Genomic DNA, 26,012 nt, shown 5'->3' with positions numbered 1-26,012 from the left:
TATCTGTGCTTTATATCTCAGAACAATAATAAGCAGTGCGGGTGGCATGCGGATATCCATTAGAGTCGTAACACACGACGTACAAAAGTATATTTAAACACACAAACAATGGGTTTTAACCGTAAATGAGATTTGAACGCACTACGCAGTATCGTAACTAAAATACATTGTGGCAATCGTGAAACTCGCCTCTATGGCTTCAAATAATCAATCACAGATACACTCGTCGTCTGCTCGTTTAAAATACGCCTTGTGCAATGGCTCTTATATTAAAACCAACGAACTGTGCAAGTGATTTCGCTAATCACTAGGTCTATGCTAGGAACAACGCAATGTTGGCAGAAGGCAGGTAGCAGGCATTAGAAAATTATTATTCCGAGGTTTACATGTCAGCAACAAAATCACAGATGTAAAATATGACATGAGTACTGTCAAACCATAGTGTCAAATAATGCCAAACCGACCGAACTGTCAATGTCATAAGATTTTGTTCGGTTTCGGGTGTGATGTGATGTGTACGCGAAAAACTAAAAATTGATATAATTTAAACTTATCTTCGTGAAAATGGCAGACCAAACGTTAATACACGATGATATAAAATTGTAAGTCTCCCCTTCATCACAAAATACATAAAGCCGACAGTCACAGTTGGAAGAGTGCTACCTTGTACCTGGAGTCATCTTAGCCAACTCTTGTTTTATTTAATTAATAATGACCTGTTCAACTACCTTACCTCAGTAATTATTATTTATATTTAATAACGTCAATTTGTCTCATTCTCAGTAGTGCTGCAAGGTATAAGTATTGGGAATTTAAAGAATCACTTTATAGGAATACAAGATACCATATTGTCTTCTGCTAATTCCTTCTTTATCAGATAGGAAATCTCAAAGTCTAACAGTGTTATTAGGCCTGATTCATAGTAGCAATTAAAAAGAATTCATGGTATCCTAATTCCATGGAAGAATTCATTTTTATCATTTATTTTAACAAATATGTTTTTATTTTCAGATATACAACAGCAGAAAAGTTCTACTTGGAACCCACCATAAATCCAACAGAGATTATGGTCATTGATCGCGTTTCTGGAGAGAGCTGTGTTAAGAGTAAAATACTTTTATTTTGTTTAATAATCACATTCATTTACATTTAAAAAACCAAACTAAACAGATATTATTTTGTAAAACTTATATAAAAATCTAAATAAAATTAAATATGCTTGCTATTGTAACAAGGTATTACTAAATAAATACAATGATTTCTTCTCAGATTTCAATGAGGTGAAGATACCGATTCCTCCGAATGCCTACAAGCCAGTCTGCGGGTTCCTCGGCACCATCAAACTTATATCTGGACACTACCTCATAGTAGCAAAGTATAGGATATGTGTAAGTGCTTATTTTGAACCCCCAATGTTAAAAGAAGGGGGTTTTAATATCTACTTAAAGATTGATGTTATGAATTTGAGTATAGCTAGTTAATAATATAAGCTTTTGCCTTTTTTACAATATTAATATTAAATTAACAAGAGGAAAAAAATAAAAATCTTCGGAGTAATAGCTTAAATTCCTCTTACATATTCATAAAATTACTTAAATTATCATTATAAAATTGAAATTTTACTTTCAGATGGGTAAGATTAATGGCCATGACATCTACCAGCTGGCTGGGCACGAGCTCATCCCCTTTAGCAGATCCAACACACATCTCACCAGCAAGCAGGTTTGTAGCACCTAAATGTTGCCTATTTTCCCCTCTACTGCATTTTATTCTATGGGAATTATAGGAAAAAATATAAAGCATGCATTCATTTGAAGTCATAAGCAACCTAGGTTGTCTACAGGCTTTCTGCTGTGAGTTTGGGTGGCTCAATAGCTAGTCACCCCTTGGGAATTTCAAACATAATGGCCCACCTTAGAGGCTAAATGTGGAGAATCAGATCACCATACAATTCTTCATCATCTTGTAGCATGATAATAATTGTGAGCCCTTCACATGAATCACAACTGTTTCTACACTAATAATATCATTGCATTGATTGAAACAATTTAATAATCTCATTGGGTGTGTGTTACACACTGTTTAAGTCAAATAAAGGGTCTAGAGTGGAACCTTTGTGCATATCCCCAAGGTCTAAACTGCCTCCAAGCTTAGGAAGACTCACAGATCACAGATTTATCATTCAATTCAACTTCAAATTATACTAAAATGTTCACATACAAATGGCTTCCAAAACAGTTCAAACATACCATTAATATATCAACTGGTCTGTGAACTGTCTTAGCAAGCAAACCTGCTCTCCAACATTTATTTGATATTTTGTTCAAATAGTGATATTTGTGAAAACAAACAGTGCTAAAGTGTTTATTAGTGTCTGAAAACTGTGTGATAGTGTTATCTCCACACGAAACTTTAGGATTAAAGCAAAATAGTGCTCACAAAATCACAATTCACATCTTAGTCACAAAAATATTTGAACTTTTTTCCAAGTACCCTCAAATATTTTTTTACATAATGTCATTCCTCAGAACAATAACTTTAATATTCTGTGGACATGTCAGTGAAAATTAGGTGCTCTCATTGTATTACCACATCATAATGATGCAGCATTCCCCGCCGAAAAAGACCTTACTGGTGGAAGATCATAACACCAGCAGGGAAAATGATACCAGTGCAAAAAACATTACAACAAAAAATTCTATGCCGGTTTTTAAACCATCATCTGAAAATGTACCCCCTCAAGTAGATCTGTATACCAAAGTCAACCTTGATCCAGAGAACCAAACATCAACCAACGAAAATGATTGGCAAACCATACCCATCCTCCGCAATAGATATAAACGGAAGAAGCTCAACCAAACTCCATCTCCGGACAAGGAATTGCAGCTAGAGAATCGATATTCACCACTTAAAATAGATGATAATTCTAAACAACACACCAAGGCTAAACCCAATGTGAAAAAACCCCCACCAATCATACTTTATGGTATTCAGAATATCACTAAACTCAATGAGCTCATTGATGGAGTGTTACAAAAAACACAATACAATTATAAAATTGTTACTAAAAATCAGTTACGCATCAACTGCAGTGACATTGATTCCTACAAGAAGCTCCTAGACCTAGTTAGGGAAAAGGAACTTATAGGACACACATTCACACAAAAAGATCAAAGACCATATCGTATTGTGATAAAAAATCTCCACCCATCTACACCAATTGAATCGATTAAAGAAGCTATCGAGAGCACTGGTAATAAAGTGAAAGGTGAAATTATCAATGCTAGATCTGGTTTAGATAAAACTCCATTATTCACATGGTTTGTAAACCTTGAGCCAAGTCCCAACAATAGTGATGTGAAGAAGCTGAAATACATCTACCATACCAGCATTACCATAGAAGACCCAATCCATAAGAAAGTTATACCACAATGTAAGCGATGTCAACAATATGGACATACAAGAAACAACTGCATGCGTCCCTATCGCTGCGTCAAGTGTGCAGAAAATCACAGTACTACAGACTGCCCAATTAAAGATAGAAACACGCCAGCTATATGCGCCCTCTGCCTTCAAGACCACCCTGCTAACTACAAGGGCTGTAAAGTATTCTTGCAAATACAACAACGCAAAACTACTGTGAAACCACACCAAAAAAATAGTGATAAATCACACGATACCCAGGCTCCAAAAATACCAGCTAGTACGTACAACATTCCAGCTCCGAGTAAGAGCGAGAAACCACGCCGCACCTACGCATCAATAGCAGCCAATAAAGACGAAGAAAACACCCCAACAAAACTAGAAGAAATTCTCTCCAAACAAGCTGAAAAGCTAGACAAACTACTGGACCAGATGGGCTCGTTGATGAGTCTACTGACCATGCTAGTTACAAAATTAATCAATTAATGTCGTCTTTAATAATAGCAACTTGGAACGCAAATGGACTATCAAACAGGCAACAAGAAGTTGATGTTCTGATGAAAATGCACCATTTGGATATATTATTAATATCTGAGTCACGCCTAACAGAAAGTTCTCGAACTGATATATCTGGCTACCATACCTACCTTACAGCTCACCCAGATGACACGGGGCATGCAGGAACTGCTATTATAGTAAGGAACAACATTAAGCATCAATTACTGCCTAAATATCGAACAGCTCAGATACAAGCTACATCTATAGCGATTGAAGATCAATGGGGGCAGCTTACGGTGTCATCTATATATTGCCCACCAAAGAAAAATAGACAACCAGATCTGTCAGACACAGACTTTGACCAGTTTTTCCGGTCGCTAGGGAACAGATATATCGTAGGTGGAGACTGGAATGCAAAAAACATTCACTGGGGTTCAAGACTTACGCTAACAAGAGGAAGAAACCTAAAAAATAGTTTAGACCGAAACAAATTAACTGTTCTAACAACCTGCCAACCTACCTATTGGCCTACTGACCCGAATAAACTCCCGGATCTTCTGGACTTCTTTGTATATAAAGGCATCTCAACCTACTACCTAAAAGTTGAAGGATGCTATGACAGCTCTTCGGATCATACACCTGTAATAACAACAATAAGCACATCTGTTATAGAAAAAGCAAAATGCCCTTATTTATGCAATCACAAAACAGATTGGGACTCGTATCGCCAATACCTAGAAGATCGCACCAACCTCAACATTCCTTTAAAAACCGAAGAGGATATCGAAACTGCAGCCAACTATCTGACTCAAATAATTCAAAAGTCAGCTAGGCTAAACACTCCAGGCATTAGAGATCCCATAAAAAATCACAGTCGGTACAACATACCTCAAGAAGTAAGGAAAAAGGTACTGGAAAAAAGACGACTCCGTAGGCAATGGCAGACCAGCAGACATCCAGAGCACAAAAAGGCTTTTAACAAAGCTGCAGCTGAATTAAAGGACTTCCTAGTTGAAATAGAGAATGATACCCTCCAACAAAAATTAGAGTCCTTAAACCCAATGTGCGATAATGAATATTCCTTATGGAAAACTGTTAAAACCACACTAAAGCCCCAACTTGCTCAGTACCCACTAAAAACCGAAGACGGAAGTTGGGCGAGGACAGACACAGAGAGAGCTGAAGCTTACGCGGCGTTTCTGAAAAATGTGTTTAAACCTAATGAAGACCTCACATCAGACACTGTAGATGAAGAAGTCAAAAACTATCTAGAAAGTGATCTCCAACTCAGTCCACCTTTAGCTGCCTGTACCCCTTCTGAAGTACGTAGAACAATTCAGAATCTACAATTAAAGAAGGCGCCAGGTTTTGACCTTATAACCGCTGAAGTACTAAGACAACTACCAAAGAAAGTCATAACTCTCATAACTATTGTTTTCAATAGCATACTGAGAACTGGTTATTTTCCGAACATCTGGAAAGTGTCCCAAATAACAATGGTGCTCAAAGCGGGAAAACCCCCACATCTTACGTCTTCCTACCGACCAATCAGTCTGCTACCAGTGCTCTCAAAAGTCTTCGAGAAGGTACTTTCTGTGCGGCTAAAAGCTTGCATGACAGAGAAGAAACTAATACCAGAACATCAATTCGGATTCAGAAGCAATCACTCAACAGTGGAACAAGTACACAGATTTTGTGAAAAAGTAAGAAACGCCCTGGAAAAAAAGCTTTATTGCTGTGGAGTATTTCTGGATGTACAACAGGCGTTTGATAAAGTTTGGCATAATGGCCTACTTTATAAAATAAAGAAAACCCTACCTCATAACATGTTCCTACTCCTGAAATCATATATTGAACACAGGTCATTTTATGTCAAAATAAACGACTCTGTTTCCGACATGTATGATATACAAGCGGGGGTACCGCAAGGATCAGTCCTTGGGCCGACATTGTATATTATTTATACCAGCGATGTTCCTGTGTCAGAAACAGTGATGACTGCAACATTTGCAGACGATACTGCTGTACTTGCTTCAAGTGGCAGTCCAGAGCAAGCATCAGCGACCTTGCAAACACACCTCAACAAGATATATGATTGGATGAAGTGTTGGAAGATCAAAGCTAGTGCAGCAAAATCCAATCATATCACTTTCACCCTAAGAAGGAAAGATTGTCCGGAGGTCAAATTTGGGAATGAGCCTTTACCACATAAAGATTCAGTCAAGTACCTAGGGTTTCACCTTGACCGGAGGCAAACTTGGAAAAAGCACATACAGAAAAAACGTGATGAGCTGAACTACCGTTTTAGATCACTCCAATGGCTGCTCGGCCCGCAGTCAAGACTGTCACTGAACAATAAACTGCTTATTTACAAGTCTACTTTAAAACCCGTCTGGACTTATGGTATACAGTTGTGGGGTACAGCAAAAAACAGCAACATTGAAATACTGCAAAGATTCCAAAATAATGCACTGAGGACCATAGCAAGAGCTCCCTGGTTTACAAAAACGGATGAAGTACATGCTTACCTAGAAATTCCTACTGTGAAAGAGGAAGTTAAGCATCTCACAAAAGCCTACAGAGACAGGGTAACAAATCATGAAAATGAGCTGGCGCGATGTCTAACACAGACAGAAATGACCCGTCGCCTGAAACGAAGCCACATCTGGGACAATTATTCAGTTGAATAAATCTGAATAAATTTCAATGAAGGACAGCCTATCAATGGAGAGGCCAGTTCTGCAAGTGACTCTACCGCTCAAAAGAACTGCTTATGGTCCAACGACTGATCGCATGTTAGAAAAATCAAGGAACAAAAAAAAAAAAAAAAAAATTAATATATCGCCTACACCCCCACAGATCGACGAGAACAGTACATACGAGCGCATGGTGTCCGCCGCTCTGCAGACACCTGGAATATACTTCTCCTATGGTTATGACCTCACGCACACCGCGCAGCGCCTGCACAGCGTCTCTGCTGACTTCCATAAGGTGACATAGTAACTAAGACACAAGGTTCATTATAATAGATACCTGCTATATGTAAGTTCTTATCATAAATACTTCTCATTTATCTGCCAAGTTACATGAATTGAGTCTGAAGCACAGGCATTTTTTGCGTTTTCAATGTAAACCTCTCTTCGGTAATCAATTGTAATTACTTGCGCAGGCGGTTATAAAATGGGTTAAGTAAGCTAAAAAGGGGTGACTCAAGAGAGCATTCAACAGCTTTTCTAAAATAATGTATAACACTCGTAGATAAAGAAGCAATATCAAAATGGCTGCGTAACGTTATCGCCCCCTTTCCCATGATTGTCATTTCAATTAATATCTATAAAAGCTGATTTTTAAATAGCAAGATAAAAGTATCCTAAAAATAAAATAGTAAATTCTGATGTTGTCGCGTTTGAATGTTCAATTTTATTCGTCCGATAACACTTATCTTACCATTGAAAAATTGGACCTTAATCTGAAATGTGATTAATAAATTTTTCCCCCCTTTGATAATGATAATTCCTGTCTCCAGATGTCGATGTCGTCCCGCGCGGAGCCCCGCTTCCTGTGGAACGGGTTCGTGCTGAAGGACTACGCGCACGCGCAGTTCGCAAGGTTCGCGCTGCCGCTCGTGCAGGGCTGTATCCTTTACTAATGCTGGAATATATGGATCACCCCATACCATCACTACATACGAACACAACAACACACAGCACGTAAATGCACTCACGGGCAAAGAAATAGTTCCACTTACAAAATTCCGAAACAAAGCCTAAAATTTTTAAAACATTTAATAGTAAATTTGAACAAAAAATCATCTTTATCATAAAAATATCTGAATCGGCCGGCGCCATCCAGTTGTCCCGTTGCGTGGTCAATGTACCCGACATACAAAAAAATATGACCATCACTTTATGAGATTGGAATTTTATAGAAATTAGCTGTGTAAATATTATATTTTACGATTAATTTAAAGAACATAAGAGTTTTATTGACAAAAATGTTGCTGGTGTTTGCATTTTCCACCTGTACAAACAATATAAGACCTGTTACAAAGGTGAAATGCTTATTCACCGTTATTACACGGTTGGTCTAAATTTAATATATTTTACATCCTTCAAGAATAATATTACAGCTGAGATTTCCAATGCTTTCCCTGGTCAACTCTCCTGAAAATACACCTCATGTATAACACAGCTAACATATTTCAAAGATTTTCTTTACAAAAACTGTGTGACTTGCTCGTGGCGTGGCGTCTTTATCTATAAGGAACACCAGCAGTTAAACGTCACTATAGTCAGGTGCCCTAGAGGAGTTTACATGCGTAGATAAACATGCCGCGGGATCAAAACTATTATCAATGATTTCAAAAGGAAGAATGCGCCCGTCAGAACATTTTGCCTAAAGAAAAGGTCACCCGCGCGCTGGCCCTAATTCAAACAAATTATGACAGATATATTATATTTTAGGGCCATCGCGAGGGTGCCATTTTTAGGCCGAGCCTGTTCTTACTCTAGTAATATATAAGCCAATTGGTATTATTTAAACTTCTATGTCAATTTCCTGAACTCGTCTACCCAGTCGTGTCGATCAAGCATATATCAGTGGGTGGGCACCAGATGGCGCTGAGCGTAGTGTCTAGACGCGCCGTCACGCGCGCCGGCACCCGCCTGTTCATGCGCGGCGTGGACGCCGAGGTTTGTACTCTATGATTTAGGAGTGAGAGGCTATAATTGACAACATTTCAAATAAAATGCTCACCGATTTTATTTTATTTTCGAGTAAATATCACAAATTTAGATGACCCGTATTTTTTTATTTCTTAATATTTCTATGTTTTAATATATTTTTTTAATTTCAAAGTTCAAAATATTTATAGTATGAGTGACGTCACGTCGAGGCTTTGGATAAAAATATTTCCGTTGCTTGCCTAACCTAAAAAAAAAGTTGGATGACATTAACTTGACATGAACAAAGGACCAATCAACTTCAACTTCAACTTTATTTTGTGGCAAGGACCAATCACAAACTTCCGTCATTGACAAGGACACATAAAAGTGACAGACATTTGAGTGTCGTTTGTCATTGTCATTGTCAAAGTGACATAACATGTTTTTTTTTCGTTCATGTTTTAGAAGTAAAGCGCGTTTAATTATTATGCCACATCGTGATGTCACGAATGATAATTTAGATTTTTATGTTTTTCTCTGAAATAAATCAATAGAAAAATCGGAAACATTTTTTTTGTGAATATTAGAGCCATATCTCTAAATGGTTTTCGAATTTCAACTGTATAAAATTTTGAAATGTTGTCAATTGATTGTTACGTGGTTTTGATTATTTGTGAGAGCGTGGACGTGGAGGTTTGTTCTTTATGCTGTGGGGGTTAGTTAGAGGCTATGGTTGAATAATGGGTTCCGCTCATCTGGCATAATCTTTATTGACCAAAACTCATCTCGCATAACTCGTATGGTCTAAACTTTTTTGGCCGAACCATCACTTTGCCAAGACTTATGTGGCATAAGGCTCGTTTCGTCTAAAACTCTTTAGGCACAATCTTTAAACATCTAAGTTTCGTTTGCTCAAATTTATGTTCGTCTATACCTATGTATAATCTTGTTTCTCCTAATGTTATCTTAATAAATAATATATTAAGTATGTAGTAAATGTACAAATTGTGGTATTTTTCTCCTACATCCCGAAAATCACGATATTGTATGATCAAAAAATCGAAAGTTAACGACCAATATAATTATTACAAACCCCATGAGATCGAAACCTAAAAATAGGTGCGACGACGAGCAAAGCGAGGAGGAGCGTGTTAGGTGCACATGTTCATCAAAACCAAAGCGGAGCGCAGCGAAGCGGAGCGGAGCGTTTTCCAAACAGCGGAAACAATACAAGGCACCAGTTTGCGCTATGTAGGGAGACGCTCCGTCAAAGTTAAAGCCAAACGAATATTATTACTTTGTATAAACCTATGCCATAGCATTATTAGGCTATTCAAGATTTGGCCATACCATTATTAGGCTAAACAATGTTATGCGAAATAACTTTTTACTAAACAAGATTTATGCCATACGATTTTCGGCGTAACGAGACTTTGACCAAACGTTACTATGCAATACGAGATTAGGCAAAAAATCTTATGCCAAAAAAGGTAGAACCTTGAATAATAAATGCAGTCGTGGTTTTGACAGTCTCAGGGTGTTTTTAACAGCGTGCGGGATTTATCACGCATGCGGGATTGCCCCGGACGTGGTCATACGTATGGCAGAATACGAATTACGAATATGCTCGCGAGACGCGGGAGTGTCTTTAAGGGATTTGGATGTGGTGATAGCGCATTCTTTTTTTAGGAAAAAAGTTATTTATACCTAGTTTTAAGTTGTTCAAGAGAAGATTCCTCGTATATGGCATGGTTGGAGAATTAATGACGAAAATATTTGTTTTGTGTATACTGAACTGCGCTCTTATGATACCCCATCCACACGCTCGGCGAACAATGGCAAACAGCAAACAGCAAACAGCAAACACTGACGTGTGGATGGGTGTTTGTCGTTGTTTGCCTGTTTGTGTTTGTGTTCGCCAGTGTTCGGCATCGGTGTCGGTTTTTCTTGCCAGATCAAAGGATGTTCGGCAAACAGTTCGCTACGTATCCACACGTCTGGCAGCGATCAGTATGCGCGCTAGCATTGCGGGAGGCGGACGTATCAACTTGCTACACTTTTTCGTTGGCGCGCATTTTTTTTTATGTATGTTCACCGATTACTCCGCCGTTTATGAACCGATTTTGAAAATTCTTTTTTTTTTGTATTGGGTTGAGCTCCCAGGTGGTCCCATTTTTTTTTCAGAATTTTATCTCACCCCTAAGGGTGGGTCAAGGGGTAAAAACAGGGTATGAATTTCCATTTTGGACACATATTAACCGATTCTAATGAAATTAAAAACATAAATATAGTTCTTGTAACAAAAAAATATGATGGTGACCTTGAGCTGATCTGATGATGGAAACGGAAGGCAGTCAAGGGAACTCCTCAACGGTATATAGCAACTACCTCGTGTTTAGGCTTGAATGATTCGTATTGATTAGTAGGACTTTTTGGTATCATTTGCATCTTACTTTTGATTAAAAATTATTGCAAAAAAACTATAAAATAAAATAATAATTAAAAAGAAGAAGTCAGTTTTTTTTTTAAATTATTATTATTATCCCACCATCGTCTTTGCTTTCTTCTTATTTTCCTTTTTTCTTTCTCTTGCTTTAATTTATATAATAAAAATATGTCAACCCGAAAGTAATAGCTCGTCGTCCGCCGTGTTTGCCGGTTCGGAATGTTATGAGCGTTCGCCGAGCATGTGGATGGCTGTTTGTGTTCGGTGATTGTGGTTGGTGTTTGCGACTTTGTTTGCTGTTTGCCGTGTTTGTCACAAACAGCAAGCGTATGGATGGGGCTTGAAATTTCAGAGCGCGTATTTCTTCCATCTTGATTGACTGCTCTCATTCGATTTTTAAAAACTCCAGTCGCCCTCCTGTACTTTTTTCCTTTACGTTGTGCATTATTTTTCCTAACCCTCCCCTTTAATTTTACTTCATTATCTTGTGTGTCCATATTTTCTCCACTCTTAATCAATAAAAATAATCTTCTCCCAGGGTCACGTGGCCAACTTCGTGGAGACGGAACAGATCGTGGAGCGAGGCGGGGAGAGGTGCTCCTTCGTGCAGACGCGGGGCTCCATACCGCTGTTCTGGACGCAGTACCCGAACCTCAAGGTATGTGCTGTCGATTGTAGACAGGTTTCTTAGAATATATTCCCTACTAGCTGTTCCAGCGAGCTTCGCTTCGCCTTAAAAAGTTTTCCCGTGGGAATTCCGGGCTAAAAAGTAGCCTATGTTCTTTGCCAGGGTCTAGACCATATGTATACCAAATTTCATTCGAATCCTTTCAGTAGTTTTGGCGTGAAAGAGTAACAGACAGACAGACAGGCAGACACAGTTACTTTCGCATTTATAATATTAGTTATATTATGGACCAGCTGTTCCCGCGCGCTTCGCTTCGCCTTAAAAACTTTTCCCGTGGGAATTCCGGGATAAAAAGTAGCCTATGTTCTTTCCCAGGGTCTAGACCATATGTTTACCAAATTTCATTCGAATCCGTTCAGTAGTTTTGGCGTGAAAGAGTAACAGACAGACAGACACAGTTACTTTCGCATTTATAATATTAGTTAGGATTAGTTAGGATATTCCCTGATAGGTCACGTGGCCAACTTCGTGGAGACGGAACAGATCGTGGAGCGAGGCGGGGAGAGGTGCTCCTTCGTGCAGACGCGAGGGTCCATACCGCTGTTTTGGACGCAGTACCCGAACCTCAAGGTATGTGCTGTCGACTGTAGGAGGGTTTCATAGAGCCTACCCTGGTATAAGTCCCGTAATAAGCTAGTACCGATACTAAATTGTCAGATTCTGAGCGGGCAGACTAATCAGCCATTTGTAATGTGTCTATGTTTTACATTTCCTTGTGCAATTTCTATCTATCTAACCTCTCCCCTCTCCCCCGCAGTACAAGCCGAGCATGTCGCTGTCCCCGCAGGACCACGTGGCGGCGTACACGCGCCACCTGCGCGACCAGCAGCAGCGCTACGGCAGCCAGGTGCTCGTCAACTTGGTACGTGCTGAGCGGGGAACCTTTTGTGTATTGTGCGTGAGTTGCTATAGCATTGTGCTGAGTGGGGCTGAGCATGTCGCTGTCCCCGCAGGACCACGTGGCGGCGTACACGCGCCACCTGCGCGACCAGCAGCAGCGCTACGGCAGCCAGGTGCTCGTCAACTTGGTACGTGCTGAGCGGGGAACCTTTTGTGTATTGTGCGTGAGTTGCTATAGCATTGTGCTGAGTGGGGCTGAGCATGTCGCTGTCCCCGCAGGACCACGTGGCGGCGTACACGCGCCACCTGCGCGACCAGCAGCAGCGCTACGGCAGCCAGGTGCTCGTCAACTTGGTACGTGCTGAGCGGGGAACCTTTTGTGTTTTTTTTTAGATTTTGGGGTTTTTTGTTTGGGGAAAGTTTACTATGTTAGCAGCAGCGCTACGGCAGCCAGGTGCTCGTCAACTTGGTACGTGCTGAGCGGGGAACCTTTTGTGGTTTTTTTTCTGGGATTTAAAGTTGGTTCCTTTGCGTACACGCGCCACTTGTGCGACCAGCAGCAGCGCTACGGCAGCCAGGTGCTCGTCAACTTGGTACGTGCTGAGCGGGGAACCTTTTGTGATTTTTTTGGTTATAAATTTGGTTGGTGGCGGCGTACACGCGCCACCTGTGCGACCAGCAGCAGCGCTACGGCAGCCAGGTGCTCGTCAACTTGGTACGTGCTGAGCGGGGAACCTTTTGTGTTTTTTTTTTTATTTTTAGGTTGGTTGTTTGGGGATAGTTACTTTCTATGTTAGCAGCAGCGCTACGGGAGCCAGGTGCTCGTCAACTTGGTACGTGCTGAGCGGGGAACCTTTTCTGTATTTATTTTTTTGCATTTTGGGTGACATCTTACTTTGTAGTTACTATGTTGGGTGACATCTTACTTCGTAGTAAATATTTTAAATGCGAAGTGAGTACGTTTCTCACTCATTCGCGCACTGAACGGATCTCTATCAATCTTTATAGTATGTAAACAAATTGCAAATCAGCATAACACATAGGCTACTGGAAACCATTGAAGGCAATTGCAAGCATAAGATCTATTACCCCTGCAGATAATGAAACAATAATTAAATTGTTGCCATTACATAAGTGCCAGTAGGAAGAAGTATCGACCAATATACGATTATCCGCCTATTTCATATTGCTTCTCTATCTGCGCTCGTTCCATCAACCCTATCACTAAAACCTCTACAACCCCAACAGATAGACCAGTGCGGCAAGGAAGAGTCCATATAGCTCCTCTATTTTTATATCTATGCTAGTAATTTGTAAAAATTGACGTTCATCAGAAAATTTTATATTTGTACGATGAATAAAAAATTTTGACTTTGAATTTGACTTTGACTTATAACTAAAGCCTCCATACAACACCAACAGATAGACCAGCGCGGCAAAGACGAAGCCTTAAGGCAAGGCTACCGCGCATGCGTGGTTTTTGCCATTACATAAGTGACAGTAGGAAGAAGTATCGACAAATATTCGATTACTTCATATTGCATCTCTATTAGCGGACATTATTTCTAAGCTATTACTAAAATCGCTAAAACCCCAACAGATAGACCAGCGCGGCAAAGAAGAAGCCCTAGAACAGGGCTACCGCGCATGCGTGGCCGCCGCGGCGTTACCCGGCGTGCGCTACGAGCCCTTCGACTTCCACGCGGAGTGCCACGGCATGCGCTACGACAGGCTGCGGGTGCTCACCGACAGGATCCATCACGAACAGGTGACGGGGAGTGCCGCTAGATGGCGCTAAAACGAGCTCTCGTGAGAGTAGTACCTGTGACGGCTGCTAGATGGCGCTGAAACGAGTTTTGTAAAATATAATTCGGGTGACGGCCGATAGGTGGCGCTAAAGCGACTTATGCGAAAAATTGACTGTATGGATGTTACACTCGTTCATAGCAAAACGGCTTGGCCGATTTTTCTGAAATATGGGATGTAGAAAGCTGACACCCTGTATTAACTCATAGGCTACTTTTTATCCTGGAATTCCCACGAGGAAACCTTTTCAATCCCACCTGTTTAACTTGTCCTACAGACGGAATTCGGTTACTTCCTCTCGCGCGGCGGGACGGTCTTACTGCGTCAAAGCGGCGTCTTCCGGACGAACTGCGTGGACTGCCTCGACAGCACCAACGTGTTGCAGAGCGAGCTGGCTCGGAAACAGCTGATAGCATAGATAGTAGCATATTAAGGGGATCCCTAAAGCTAAAATGCTAAAGTCGGCTTGATATACTTGATTAGATTGGAAAAACGGTGGCTTCTATCACATTGATAAAAATATATTTTGTAGCAGAGGGTATACTGAACATGTTAGTTGCTTATAAATTGGTGCAGGATTATAATAAGTATGTTAAAAAAAATTGCAAACACACCATGTCTTTAGCCATTTTTTGACTTATTATGAAAAAACCCTCGAAATCAGAGGGCCCATTTTCATGGAATCTTATATGTATGTGTAGGTAATTAAATTCTTAACAAAGTTACCTTAAAGAGTTGGATTTAATGGACCAGAAGTCAACTTTTTTTGCAAAAAACTAATAAATTCCGGTTTAAAAATGATGACACCGTGACAGATTTCAGATTTCTTCAGTCGTCGCCCTGGTGGCGGCCTGTTAGGAGCGATACCCACGCCATTTTATTTTTTATCAAATATTTCACAAAAACTGATTAAATCAACAAATTATGACTACAAGTATTATAATACATATGCATTTGCTATGGAAAGTTAATTTTCTAATCATCTTAGATGCAGAAAAGCCGAAAATTCTTAGAAAACATTTCGCCTTTTCGATTTGTTTACATTTTTTACTATAGAGTTACAGATGCATAGATAAAGGTAAACATTGCACATAATGACACTTATTAGATTCTCCGAATAAGAACTATACGGTCAATGCAGTATGCCAAAGCGCGAGCCTGTTTATATTCTGAGGGGTAATTTATTTTATTTTAACGGTTGTGTATGGTAGGTAAGCTACACAATATACAGGGTGTTGAAAAGTAAGTTCATAATTTGTTTTATTTGAAACCAAAAACCGTAGTTAATTAAAAATATATATATTTTAAGATGTGGTAGTCTGTACACTACAGGTTGTTAAAAATAAGTAAGTATTTTTAAAAATTGAAGATCTAAAATTTACATAATTTTTTAAATCTATTTAACAAGCTTTGCAAAAAAGCGGTTAAGTGCGACTGTATCTCGCCATGAAAAAAATGAAATGTTTACTGTAGCTATGAATTTTATGCGTTACAAGTGGAATAAAATACCGCATAATATTATGTACAACTATGTAAGAGCCTAGTTTTTAAAAAAAAACTCATAAGAAAATATTAAATACACAGGTTTTTTAACCCCTGAAGGAAATAGAGGGGTGTTATAAGTTTAAAGTAAGGGCTGAATTTTTTTTTAAATTAGGGTGATAGGTAATGTATATTTTTAATGATTTTTTCAAATAGATAAATGTTATACCATTTTTAAATTGCCATAAAATTACCTATAGTTATAGTTATAGAAAAGGGCAGGGCTACCAGTGCCCATTCGCCACTGCAACCTAAAAGATCTATAAATTATGACTCCCCATGCCGAGTCTCACTCTACAGGCCCAGGTCTTTTATAAACCTGATATTACCTTGATACCTTACCTGATATTGAATTTTCAAAATTGTAGAAGAAAAGTGGATCAGAATGGCACCTAAATCCACTTTTGGCTAAGCTTTATACCCTTTTTTCAATACCTTGTATAAAATATCGTCAGCGTCACCTTAGATCGTAATCATCGTAACTCCTCGTGACCAAATTTTAGAGGAGACAAAAATACTGTTTTATTTGTAGTTCTAGTTGGCATACTACCCACCTAAAGTTTTTTTTAACTAGCCTAAAAATGATTTGTTTAGACAGTCTATCTTCCTGTTCAACCGCAGCCTGAGTGCCAGTGACTCAATGACTGAAAGGAGGCCATTAGTGCTCCTAAATAAATAAAGCAGGCCTGTAGATTATCTTTCAGTGTACCGACACATCTGATTGCTGTAAGAGCCTGATAAGCTCTTCGAACGAGTCATACCTCTGTGGTGGTACGGTTTCGACCTTTCGGACAGTCAGTTTGGCATCCGAAATGCGGATTCGAATAGTGGGTACCTACAATACTTTGCGTTCGTTCACTGTCGGAGCAGGATAAGAACCACGGGCGAGTTGTTGCGCTGGCTGTTTGCTTAAAATTAGTAACCGCGTTCAACTCTATCCCCTAGAGGGCGAACCTTTAGGGCGGCTCTTGTATACCATCACTTGTCTTCTCTATCTCGTCATCTGCAGAAAATTGACAGAGGTCATACGTGTCTAACAAGTACATTAAGGATGCGAAAAGAGAGGGTTTGTTTTCACTGAAGAAGTTCAGTTGCGGAGTTCCAGAGCGGTAGGTCTTGGACCCCTCTGCTGTGGAACTTGGCATACAACGCGGTCCTGCAAATCAAGCTCGCAAACGGCGTTAGCACAGTGCATTTTTCTAATGTCACACAGGTCGTGAGGTAGGCTGAGAGCCTCCTTCGGGGATGACATCCCAATGATTCATTACGAAAAAATTGCTGCAGCTGTGCTCGCCATGCAGTGCATGGGCTACTTCCGAATCTGGGGGGCTGTTGCAAAGGAGTCCGTTGCCTCTATACGGTACGGGTTCCGTGCGATCTATGATCCTTCCGGGAGCACCTGTCTTGTCAAGTCGAAGAGAATGGCTCGTATTCGACGCAACCTGCAGTACTGGTGGGATTGGTTGGAGGACAGGACAGCAGGAAGCTGCAGCAGCCGTCATGCTGTGATTCGACGCATAGATGCAAAAAAAAGTTGAAAGTAACTTCATGTTAATAAAATATTAGATCTTAATTTAACAACATTGAAAACACAAAAAAAATTAACATTGTTGAGTATGTTATTGTAATTTACTAAAGTAGTAATAAAAACAAAGGCTTATTGCATAGTTTTCGTTCACGTTCGCCTACATCGCACGTTGTATATGAGAATAAAGGGTATAATTACTAAGTTTTCTTGTTTAAAAATCACGGTTTGGGGTTTAGAGGAAAACAAATGGTAAAATGCGGAATACAGTTTTTTTTTTCGAATAAAGAGGAAAACATGTGAATTCAAAAAACGTTTCTATTGACACCAAAGAGTACTTTTCGCCGAGAAAAGTGGAGTTACAATGTTTGCGATCTAAAGTGATGATAGAACTAGAACTTATTTTTTCAGTTCACCTGCTGTTGAGTGAAATCGTAATTAGGTAAATGACTCCTTGACATGAAAATAACTTTTTTTTAATAATCGTTATAACAAAACCGTTTTTTTTAATACAGCAATATTTGTAGGTGTACTTACAGTGAGCAAAAGAGCGCAGCAAGGTGTAAATTTTTTGGTTTTTAAGAAACAAAAATATTATTTCTATCATATCCCAAATACACATAAGTACTTAAAAAAAAAATACACACTCTCGCCTTGTACTAATGTACTCCCTTGCGGGGGTACTTACATGTTATTATTTTTCTGGTGACCTCCCCATATCCCTTTGCCAGCTACGTAACCTTTTGTGACACCCTGTATATGCAGAGTTCTGCAAACTACTGTTCTGCTTTTGAAACACCAAAAAAAAACAGGTCGTCTAACTAACTAAACTAGGTCACGTGACCAAAAAAAAATTATATGAAGAACCGTTTTTTTCATGAGTATAAAAAATTACGTAGGATAAAAGTTTTTCAGAGTGACGCCTGAGTAACGCCCTTTCGGCTAACTATACTTTTTTTATTACACGGGGGCAGAGTTTAATACAACACCCTGAACTATTAAACTCTGATAATATTTTCGCGATTTTTTTACATTCTGATTTCATTTCCTGGCTTAGAAATAACATCAATAACATGCTGCACACGTAGGTTTCGGCATAGTATTAAACCCTTTTTGCAACAACCTGTATAAATATCGGCACGGGTACGACTTTATATATAATTAATTATTAAATATTAAAAATACTTTCAAATAAAAATAAATATTTTCGTATCACAAAACAATATTACTTACTTAGTATATTTTTAACAAATTGGCATGTCTTCACTTTTATGTTTTCGAGTACTATGTTAAAATTTCATGTCATTGTCCGGAGAACGCCCCGCATACCTCAACCCCCCCTCACTAGATTTGACAGATTCTGATTTTCTTCCAGCTTTAGTGACAGCCTTAATACCGATGGCAGCCGATAGATGGCGTTTAACCGAGTTTTGATGTTTGACACTTTATAGGAAAACGGCTCGGCAGATATTTCTGAAATTTGGGATGTAGTTAGGTGACACATTGTACTAACACGTAGGCTACTTTTTATCCCGGAATTCCCACGGGAAAACCTTTAAAACACCACCTCCTTACAGACGGAATTCGGCTACTTCCTCTCCCGCGGCGGGACGGTCTTACTGCGCCAGAGCGGCGTCTTCCGGACGAACTGCGTGGACTGCCTCGACCGCACCAACGTGTTGCAGAGCGAGCTGGCTCGGAGACAGCTCGTGGAGTTCCTGAGGAGCCGCCAGCTGGTGCAGGATGGACTGCCTGACCATGTCATGGCTGTGTTTAGAGAGGTGAGTCTTCTTCTTGTTATGTCTATACTGTGTTCTTCTAAGGCAATGAGAGCACAGAATGCAAAAAAAAAACATATTTATACATGAATAAACTATTTGAATTTGTGTCTGTAACATACTAAGGCTAGACTGGTCATGTCACACGCAACTTTCATAATTGGACCAACTCAGAAATATTACATGTGCCACCATCATCTTCATCCGCCCGCTAACAACTGCTGGACATAGGCCTTTCCCTAAAATTAAAAACACTCGTTCATTGGCTATCTGTCTAAGAAAGGTCTACTGGGCCAAAGGGCATACCACGCTACGTTTGCCAGTTCGTGTCTACATGATTATGTATTAGCTAACGCACTCTTGTTTACCTCCTGTACGCAGATTTGGGCAGATCACGCCGACATGATCTCCACTCAGTACTCCGGTACTGGTGCCTTGAAGACAGACTACACCAGGACGGGTATGTCATCAAATTCATAATAAGAGAATTATACTCATTTATTAAATCAAAATACAAAATAGAATAAGAAAGTAATAATAATTATGTTGCATGGTGTTGTATATCTTGAAGTGGAGGTGTTGAGGCGATCAGTTGAGGAAATAGTAGAAATACCTACCATGATTCTGTCACTATTCTAACGCTCTGGAAAAGAAAAGGAGCAAATTACAGTGAAACTATTAATTCATGAAATTAATGTTTGAGGAACTAAAATTTTCAGGAGCCTGGCACCATTAGAAAAGAAACATAAAAGTCATAACAATTGTTTATGGCAGTTGGCGGTTGGCTGTTTTTTCAATTTTCTTATTAATTATTAGGATAATCTAGATAAAAACAACAATTTACGCTTGTTTGCAATTATGAAGAAGAAGAAAAATATTCGTAGTTAAGCTAGGAAAGTTATTTATCGAGTTTATTTACAATGTTTTGCGGAACATGAAGCTGGACACATTTTGTCGAATTTGGAGGATGTTTACGCTCGTACAGCGTCTATGACGGGTATGTACAGTGTACAAATTGTAATAATTCATTTTTTATCAGTACCAACGCTTCATTTATCGATAAACCTAGGTTTAGAGCCCAAGTCGAAAATTGTTTACATACCGCTGGTTGTAGGTTTGAGCTGGTTTAAGTTGAGTCAAACCATAACATTTTGATACTTGAAGTTATATTTTTTGTTTACTTACTAAATTCTCATTCTGTAACTCTGTTTTTCTTAACTTAAGGGTAGTTTCAAATTGGTATTTTTATTTTATTTTATAGGAGTATCGGACAGTATCGTCTGGCATATTGCAAAAGAGGGCTCTTTAATGGAATATTTCTAACTCCTGGAAGAAATAGAACAAGCCGTCTAAAAAGAGAAATTGATGATTGTACAATGTGTGCCCTTCGTCAACAAATCCGGATATTTGATACAGTTGTAATAACGTTATCTAAATAAATATTTATTGGTTTCACTATTAGCCTTCATATTAACACCTTCTAGCTTTAATAATGAGTTTTTTTGTGGATGGTAAGTTGTTTTTAAATACAGAAATAGGGTAGGTAGTCACAGGCAAAGTTTCAAGTATCAAAGTCAGTTTTGTTTCGCTATATAGGGTTGCTACATGAAAGATGGCTGCGCCCTCATTTAATTTCAGGACTTTATAGTTTCACTGTAAATTTTAGTAATTAATTTCAAATACTAATTCATGAACCTATCTTATGTCTTCGCAAGTTTATGTATTATTAATTATGTTTCCAGGCAAGCGCACAGCTCTAGGCGCCCTGAAGGACGGCGTGAACTCGCTCACCAGATACTACAAGAACAACTTCTGTGACGGGTTCAGACAGGTACCTATAGATTATTATCAATGCTTTACCACTGAAGTTAGAGTTTTCTTGTCAGATCGTCAAGAAATTGATTTTGAATTCCTAGAAGACGCCAATGAAACCGTTATAATTTCAAGCGTCAGTGTGATATAATTTTCAGGACACCTGAGTCATCTTTCCTTTTTCATGTCAATGACAAACAGAAACACTAGAGTTAAACGTTGTCATCATGGTGAAAGAAATTGGTCAGTCAGAAAAGCGGTGACCAGCGCCCCCTGCGTAGTATCTACCTGCGTAGTAGTAGCGACTAACCCATCTGACTCTGTCCGTGGCTCTTTGTAAAACTCGATATCTCTGGAACATCGCTCATTTCTATAACGTCACCTTTCTGATTTGATACTTCCAAAAACCACTTATAAAAGCTCACCAATCGAGACTAGCGCCACCTTTGACTTCTTACTTTTCTCACCTGATACTTCTAAAACCCCTTCTATCCCCTCCCCAGGATGCGACGGACTTATTCCTGGGCAACTACGTGGTGTCTGAGGGCGAGGGGCACACGGCCGTCTGCCCGCTGGAGCGCCGCCGCGACTGGAAGTACATCACCGTGAGTAAACAGAAACATCCTGTATAATGATACTTGACCGCACTTAAGTAAACACCCTCTATAACACTTGATGCTGTCGTCCTTAGCATGACGGTGTCTTCTTAGCTAGCGTTGAATACCGCGCCAGCATGTTCGCCAGACATCTTTCGATATACATTATTTTGAAGTGATATACTTATACAGGGTTATTGGTAAGTAGACCGGATCCTTTCAGGAGGTGATAGAGGAAGGCATTTCCAGTCGATTGAACACAATAATGCATTATCCTAAACTTAACCATTTTTGAGATATTTAATATTTAAGGTTTTTTTAATTTTTTGCCAAAATTTTATGCTTAAAACCGAAAATAAAAAAACTAGCCACATTGAAATATTTTTTTGGTTGTTTTGCATAAGAAACATCTTAATAAACTAATTAAAATAATCAAATGTGCACTATTCGACTTAAATTAGACCAGCACAGACGGACAAAATTCAACAGGAAAACTAACAAAATTAGCCCAAATTAAAGGTAAAAAGTGTGATTGTTTAGTATGGAAACCCCTGCTCAGTTTTCTCCGCTTTCTCTGGTTGTTTTGACCATATCTTGGTGATACCTTAATCGATTTGGTATTGAATCATCTTGTTTGAAAGCTTATTAGTTGACCATGTTTTTAAGCTGAAGTGCACTAAAAAATGTCATATGAAAATCTTTTTTAATTTAATTTGATGTTTTTGCGTTTTGAATATTTTTTCAAAATGTTTAACTATTTTGAGGTATTATGTCTAATTTAAGTCGAATAATGCACATTTGATTATTTTAATTAGTTTATTAAGGTGTTACTTATGCAAAACAACCAAAAAAATTATTGAAATGTGGCTAGTTTTTTTATTTTCGGTTTTAAGCATAAAATTTTGGGAAAAAATTTAAAAAACCTTAAATATTAAATATCTTAGAAATGGTTAAGTTTAGGATAATGCATTATTGAGTTCAATCGACTGGAAATGCCTTCCTCTATCACCTCCTGAAAGGGTCCGGTCTACTTACCAATAACCCTGTATATAAAATTCATGCGTAGACCAGCAATACAGGAAGTAAAATATGCGCGTAACTGCTCTCGCGTTTCACGTGTAACACGCAAAGCGAGTTACTTTTATATTTAACGTAAAGGTTAAGACCTCAGAACTCTGTTATCGTTATTCTAAACCTTAAGGTTGTCTGGAAGAAATCGCTTTAAGCGATAAGACCGCCATTTGTACATATGTGTTAGATTAAGTTTTGTATTGTTGTCCATATTTTTGTGTGCAAATAAAGAATATCTTATCTTATCTTATCTTATCTTAACCCTTCTCCCGTCCGCAGTTCCCATCCGTGCTGCTAGTAGCCACGGCCATGTTCTGCGCCTCAGCCTTACTGCCGGCGGAGTACGGGCCGCGCGCGCTGCTGCAGCTGCTGCTGTGCGGGGCCGCCGCCGCCGCCGCGCTGCTCGCCGTGTTGCAGTAAGTACACTAGCAGCCCGCGCTGCTGCTGTGCGGAGTAAATCCACATCATCATCAGAAGGGCTAAGACGGGGCGCAATTAAGACGTGACAAATGTTCTCGGTCGCTCTCGCGCGAGTGAGCGCGATGCAAAACTTTTGTCACGTCTCAATAGCGCCCCGTGCTAGCCCCTCAGAAGGGCTAGTACGGGGCGCATTTAAGACGTGACAAAAGTTTTGCATCGCTGTCACTCACATCGCGCAGCCTCAAGAGTAAGCGCGACGGAGAACTTTTGTCACGTCTTATTAGCGCCCTATGCTACAGGGCCAGGTCCTGTGATCCATATTCAACGACACAAGGCTTGAAAAGTAGACATCCATCTCATCAAGCCATGCCGAGGGGAAGTATGCACGATGGAGTGACGTCATATGGATTTTGGCATTCTCTTTCCCTTCCAAGATGCAGTCCAATTCGTAAGTGTGGTCAGTTGCGGGTGGATTGTCTGCGAGTGTCCGTTCCTATGGCGGATCTCCGAACAATTAGCTTAGTTGGTCAGTCTCCACAAGGTAGTGTATATCCTGTAGTATAAAACACACGTTTGCAGCACATGCTGAGCTGGTGCCTTTTTGACACTGTGGACCCATTTATGTTACTCTTGGTTTTGAATTTTATTGTTTGAAACAACAGACTGTTTTATTTAATTTAGCTCGACCGGTACGTTATTTATTTGTTTGATGGGTTCAAAATTAGAAATAGAATTTAATTTTTAAAGTTCTTAATTTTTCCCCGCAGAAACGGCCCAACCTACGTGGACTGGCCGCGCCTCCACGCGGGGGGACTGGCCGCCGCGCGCGCCGCCGCCGCCGCGCCGTCCTTATGATAGACGCGCCGCTCGTCATCGTCGTCTAGCCAACACGGAGTGTAGTACAGCTAGCTGTGGAGAAACTTGACCCCTCTTAGAGAGACACTGATGTCGATTCTGGAGGCATAAATTACTAATCTTAATAATTTTGGAGCTGTCAAAACCTAAATTTCTTTAATTAAAATTTGACTATGAGTGTTCCCGTAGACGTCATTATTGCAAGCTAAATTAATAGTTTGACAGCGTTAAAATTTGAATTTATTCCTTCAGAATAGCTACCATTGCTACTATGAGGGGTCAGGTATCTTTTCAGCCCACTGTACATACACCTTACATAAGTAGTAGGACAACACACACACACACACTCTTGTGTAGAGTGAAGAGAAAACCTCACAAGTCCATAGTAAAAGGTTTTGGTCAGTGCTTTGTATACAAAATAACTGACACTTCCATAGTATACGTAAGTGCAATAAACACCTGCGACGTGATTGGTCAGGGCTCGAAAGCTGCTCTCTGATTGGTTCAGTACTTTGTTACTTACGGCCATTTTGTTTCACGTCACTATGTTTAGTCATTCGTTCATTGCACATCTTTCTTGCTTTTGTGTGTGTAGTTTGCAATTTAATTCAAGAAACGATTCATAAGAAAACCGTTTCGTAATCAGCTAGTAGTTAAAAGTCATGGAATAGGGGACTATCATTTTTTTCATTACCGCTCTGACCATTTTTAGTACATGTCTTCATTTTGTAAAAAAATGCATTCCAAAGTTGCCTTCTACTAAGTAGCACTTTTTAATTCACATTTATTTGGAATTATACTAATTAAATTGCCTATAGAAAGGGGAAAGCATTGTAGATAGAGCGCCACCAATGCCCCTGAGTAAAGCCTTCGCCTGATTGGTTGGGCACTACCCCATTTTAACATACTGTCTTTTTGAATACATCAAATTAATGATGTTGAAGTTCGGAAACTAGAAACAAAATGGAAAAAAACCTCTATCTGTATTAATTTAAAATGGCTAGATACGATTTGCGAGTAGGCGTATGATTTTTCACATCTAAAGAAATAACATTGATATTTAAATATTTGTTGTAAACGCTTTATTATTATTTTTGTATATATTGTTTTATACCATGAGCATTCAATGTTATTTCACAAAGATGTTTTTTAATTTTAATTATACATTGACGAGTGTTGGGTCGTAGTATTTTAATCCGTATCTTTAAAAGGTTAAAGTTGAAAGTTCTATGAGCAATGTTAATAGCGTGACACACTTGATACTGATCAAATGTATAATTTGTAAAAGTAAATGTTGTTTTTAGTATAGTTATTTTTCTTGTAAAGGCTATGTAATTTTTATGGCGATATTCAATAAAAATGTGATGGAGATATGTGTAGTTTTATTTCTGTAACATGTTAATTTAATGCCTTGCTTTTTAGAAAAATAATAATATTGACTAATGTTATCAAGGTTCTTGGTCTAGCAGTAGCAGCTCTGCTATAGCACCCAGAGGCACAGAGATCCCGGGTTCGATGCCCGAGTGAGTCTTCCTATTTGTGTTAAGTAAATTTGTTGGTTGACGGTTGATCCAAAGTCTATTTCGGTGCCTATTACTGCCTATCATGGGCTGACTAATCCGAAAAGTGAAACGATTGCTCTAGCTCTGCTATAGCTCTCTCCTGTAACCCTGCAAGTTATCTATGATCGGAAGTGATGGAAGAGGAGTAGGTCCACTGCCCACAGAACTCCACCCATAGACTAGAATATTTGACTCTACCGTGGACAGTAGAAATCTACTCCGCGCTGATGGATGATCTCTTTTAGGTTGGTCTAAGCTCAACCAGGAGGAAATTAAGTTCTTGATCTTGAGCATTCGCCGCCGCGGCGGCAGACATCTACTATATTGCAATCAGCATTATCTTTATTTCCAATCATAAATTTTATTGGCAATAACTGCATTTCTGAACGAAAGGTATTGATTTGTCAACTGTCACAGTCGTTCTGAAACAATATAGCTCTGAAAATATTAATAATTTTTTTTGGAGAACTATCTATCTGTATTTGT

General features: G+C 39.3%; 1 protein-coding gene across 1 annotated transcript; it reads left to right on the top strand.

Moving 5' to 3' along the window:
* Positions 1-459: 459 nt before the first annotated feature.
* Positions 460-25,335, top strand: LOC105386273 (phosphatidylinositol-3-phosphatase SAC1). The gene is made up of 16 exons (XM_048628243.1): positions 460-602; positions 1,012-1,106; positions 1,270-1,388; positions 1,630-1,722; positions 6,781-6,912; positions 7,448-7,556; positions 8,497-8,612; positions 11,570-11,689; positions 12,477-12,581; positions 14,160-14,327; positions 19,010-19,213; positions 19,592-19,670; positions 20,953-21,041; positions 21,526-21,627; positions 22,969-23,105; positions 23,877-25,335. The coding sequence occupies exons 1-16, from the start codon at positions 565-567 to the stop codon at positions 23,962-23,964; spliced, it is 1,794 nt and encodes a 597-aa protein (XP_048484200.1). The 5' UTR covers positions 460-564; the 3' UTR covers positions 23,965-25,335.
* The last annotated feature ends 677 nt before the right edge of the window (positions 25,336-26,012 follow it).

This window comes from Plutella xylostella, chromosome 20, assembly GCF_932276165.1.
Source record: "Plutella xylostella chromosome 20, ilPluXylo3.1, whole genome shotgun sequence".
Lineage (NCBI taxonomy): Eukaryota > Metazoa > Arthropoda > Insecta > Lepidoptera > Plutellidae > Plutella > Plutella xylostella.
Note: the sequence above shows the minus strand (reverse complement) of the source record. Positions and strands in the feature narration are given on the sequence as shown.

Bases quoted from the DNA above. Each gene is read 5' to 3' on its own strand.
- LOC105386273 (XM_048628243.1), top strand. From the start codon at position 565: ATGGCAGACCAAACGTTAATACACGATGATATAAAATT. The intron at 1,723-6,780 runs GTTTGTAGCACC...ACACCCCCACAG, and splicing joins CACATCTCACCAGCAAGCAG to ATCGACGAGAACAGTACATA. The intron at 12,582-14,159 runs GTACGTGCTGAG...AAACCCCAACAG, and splicing joins GCCAGGTGCTCGTCAACTTG to ATAGACCAGCGCGGCAAAGA.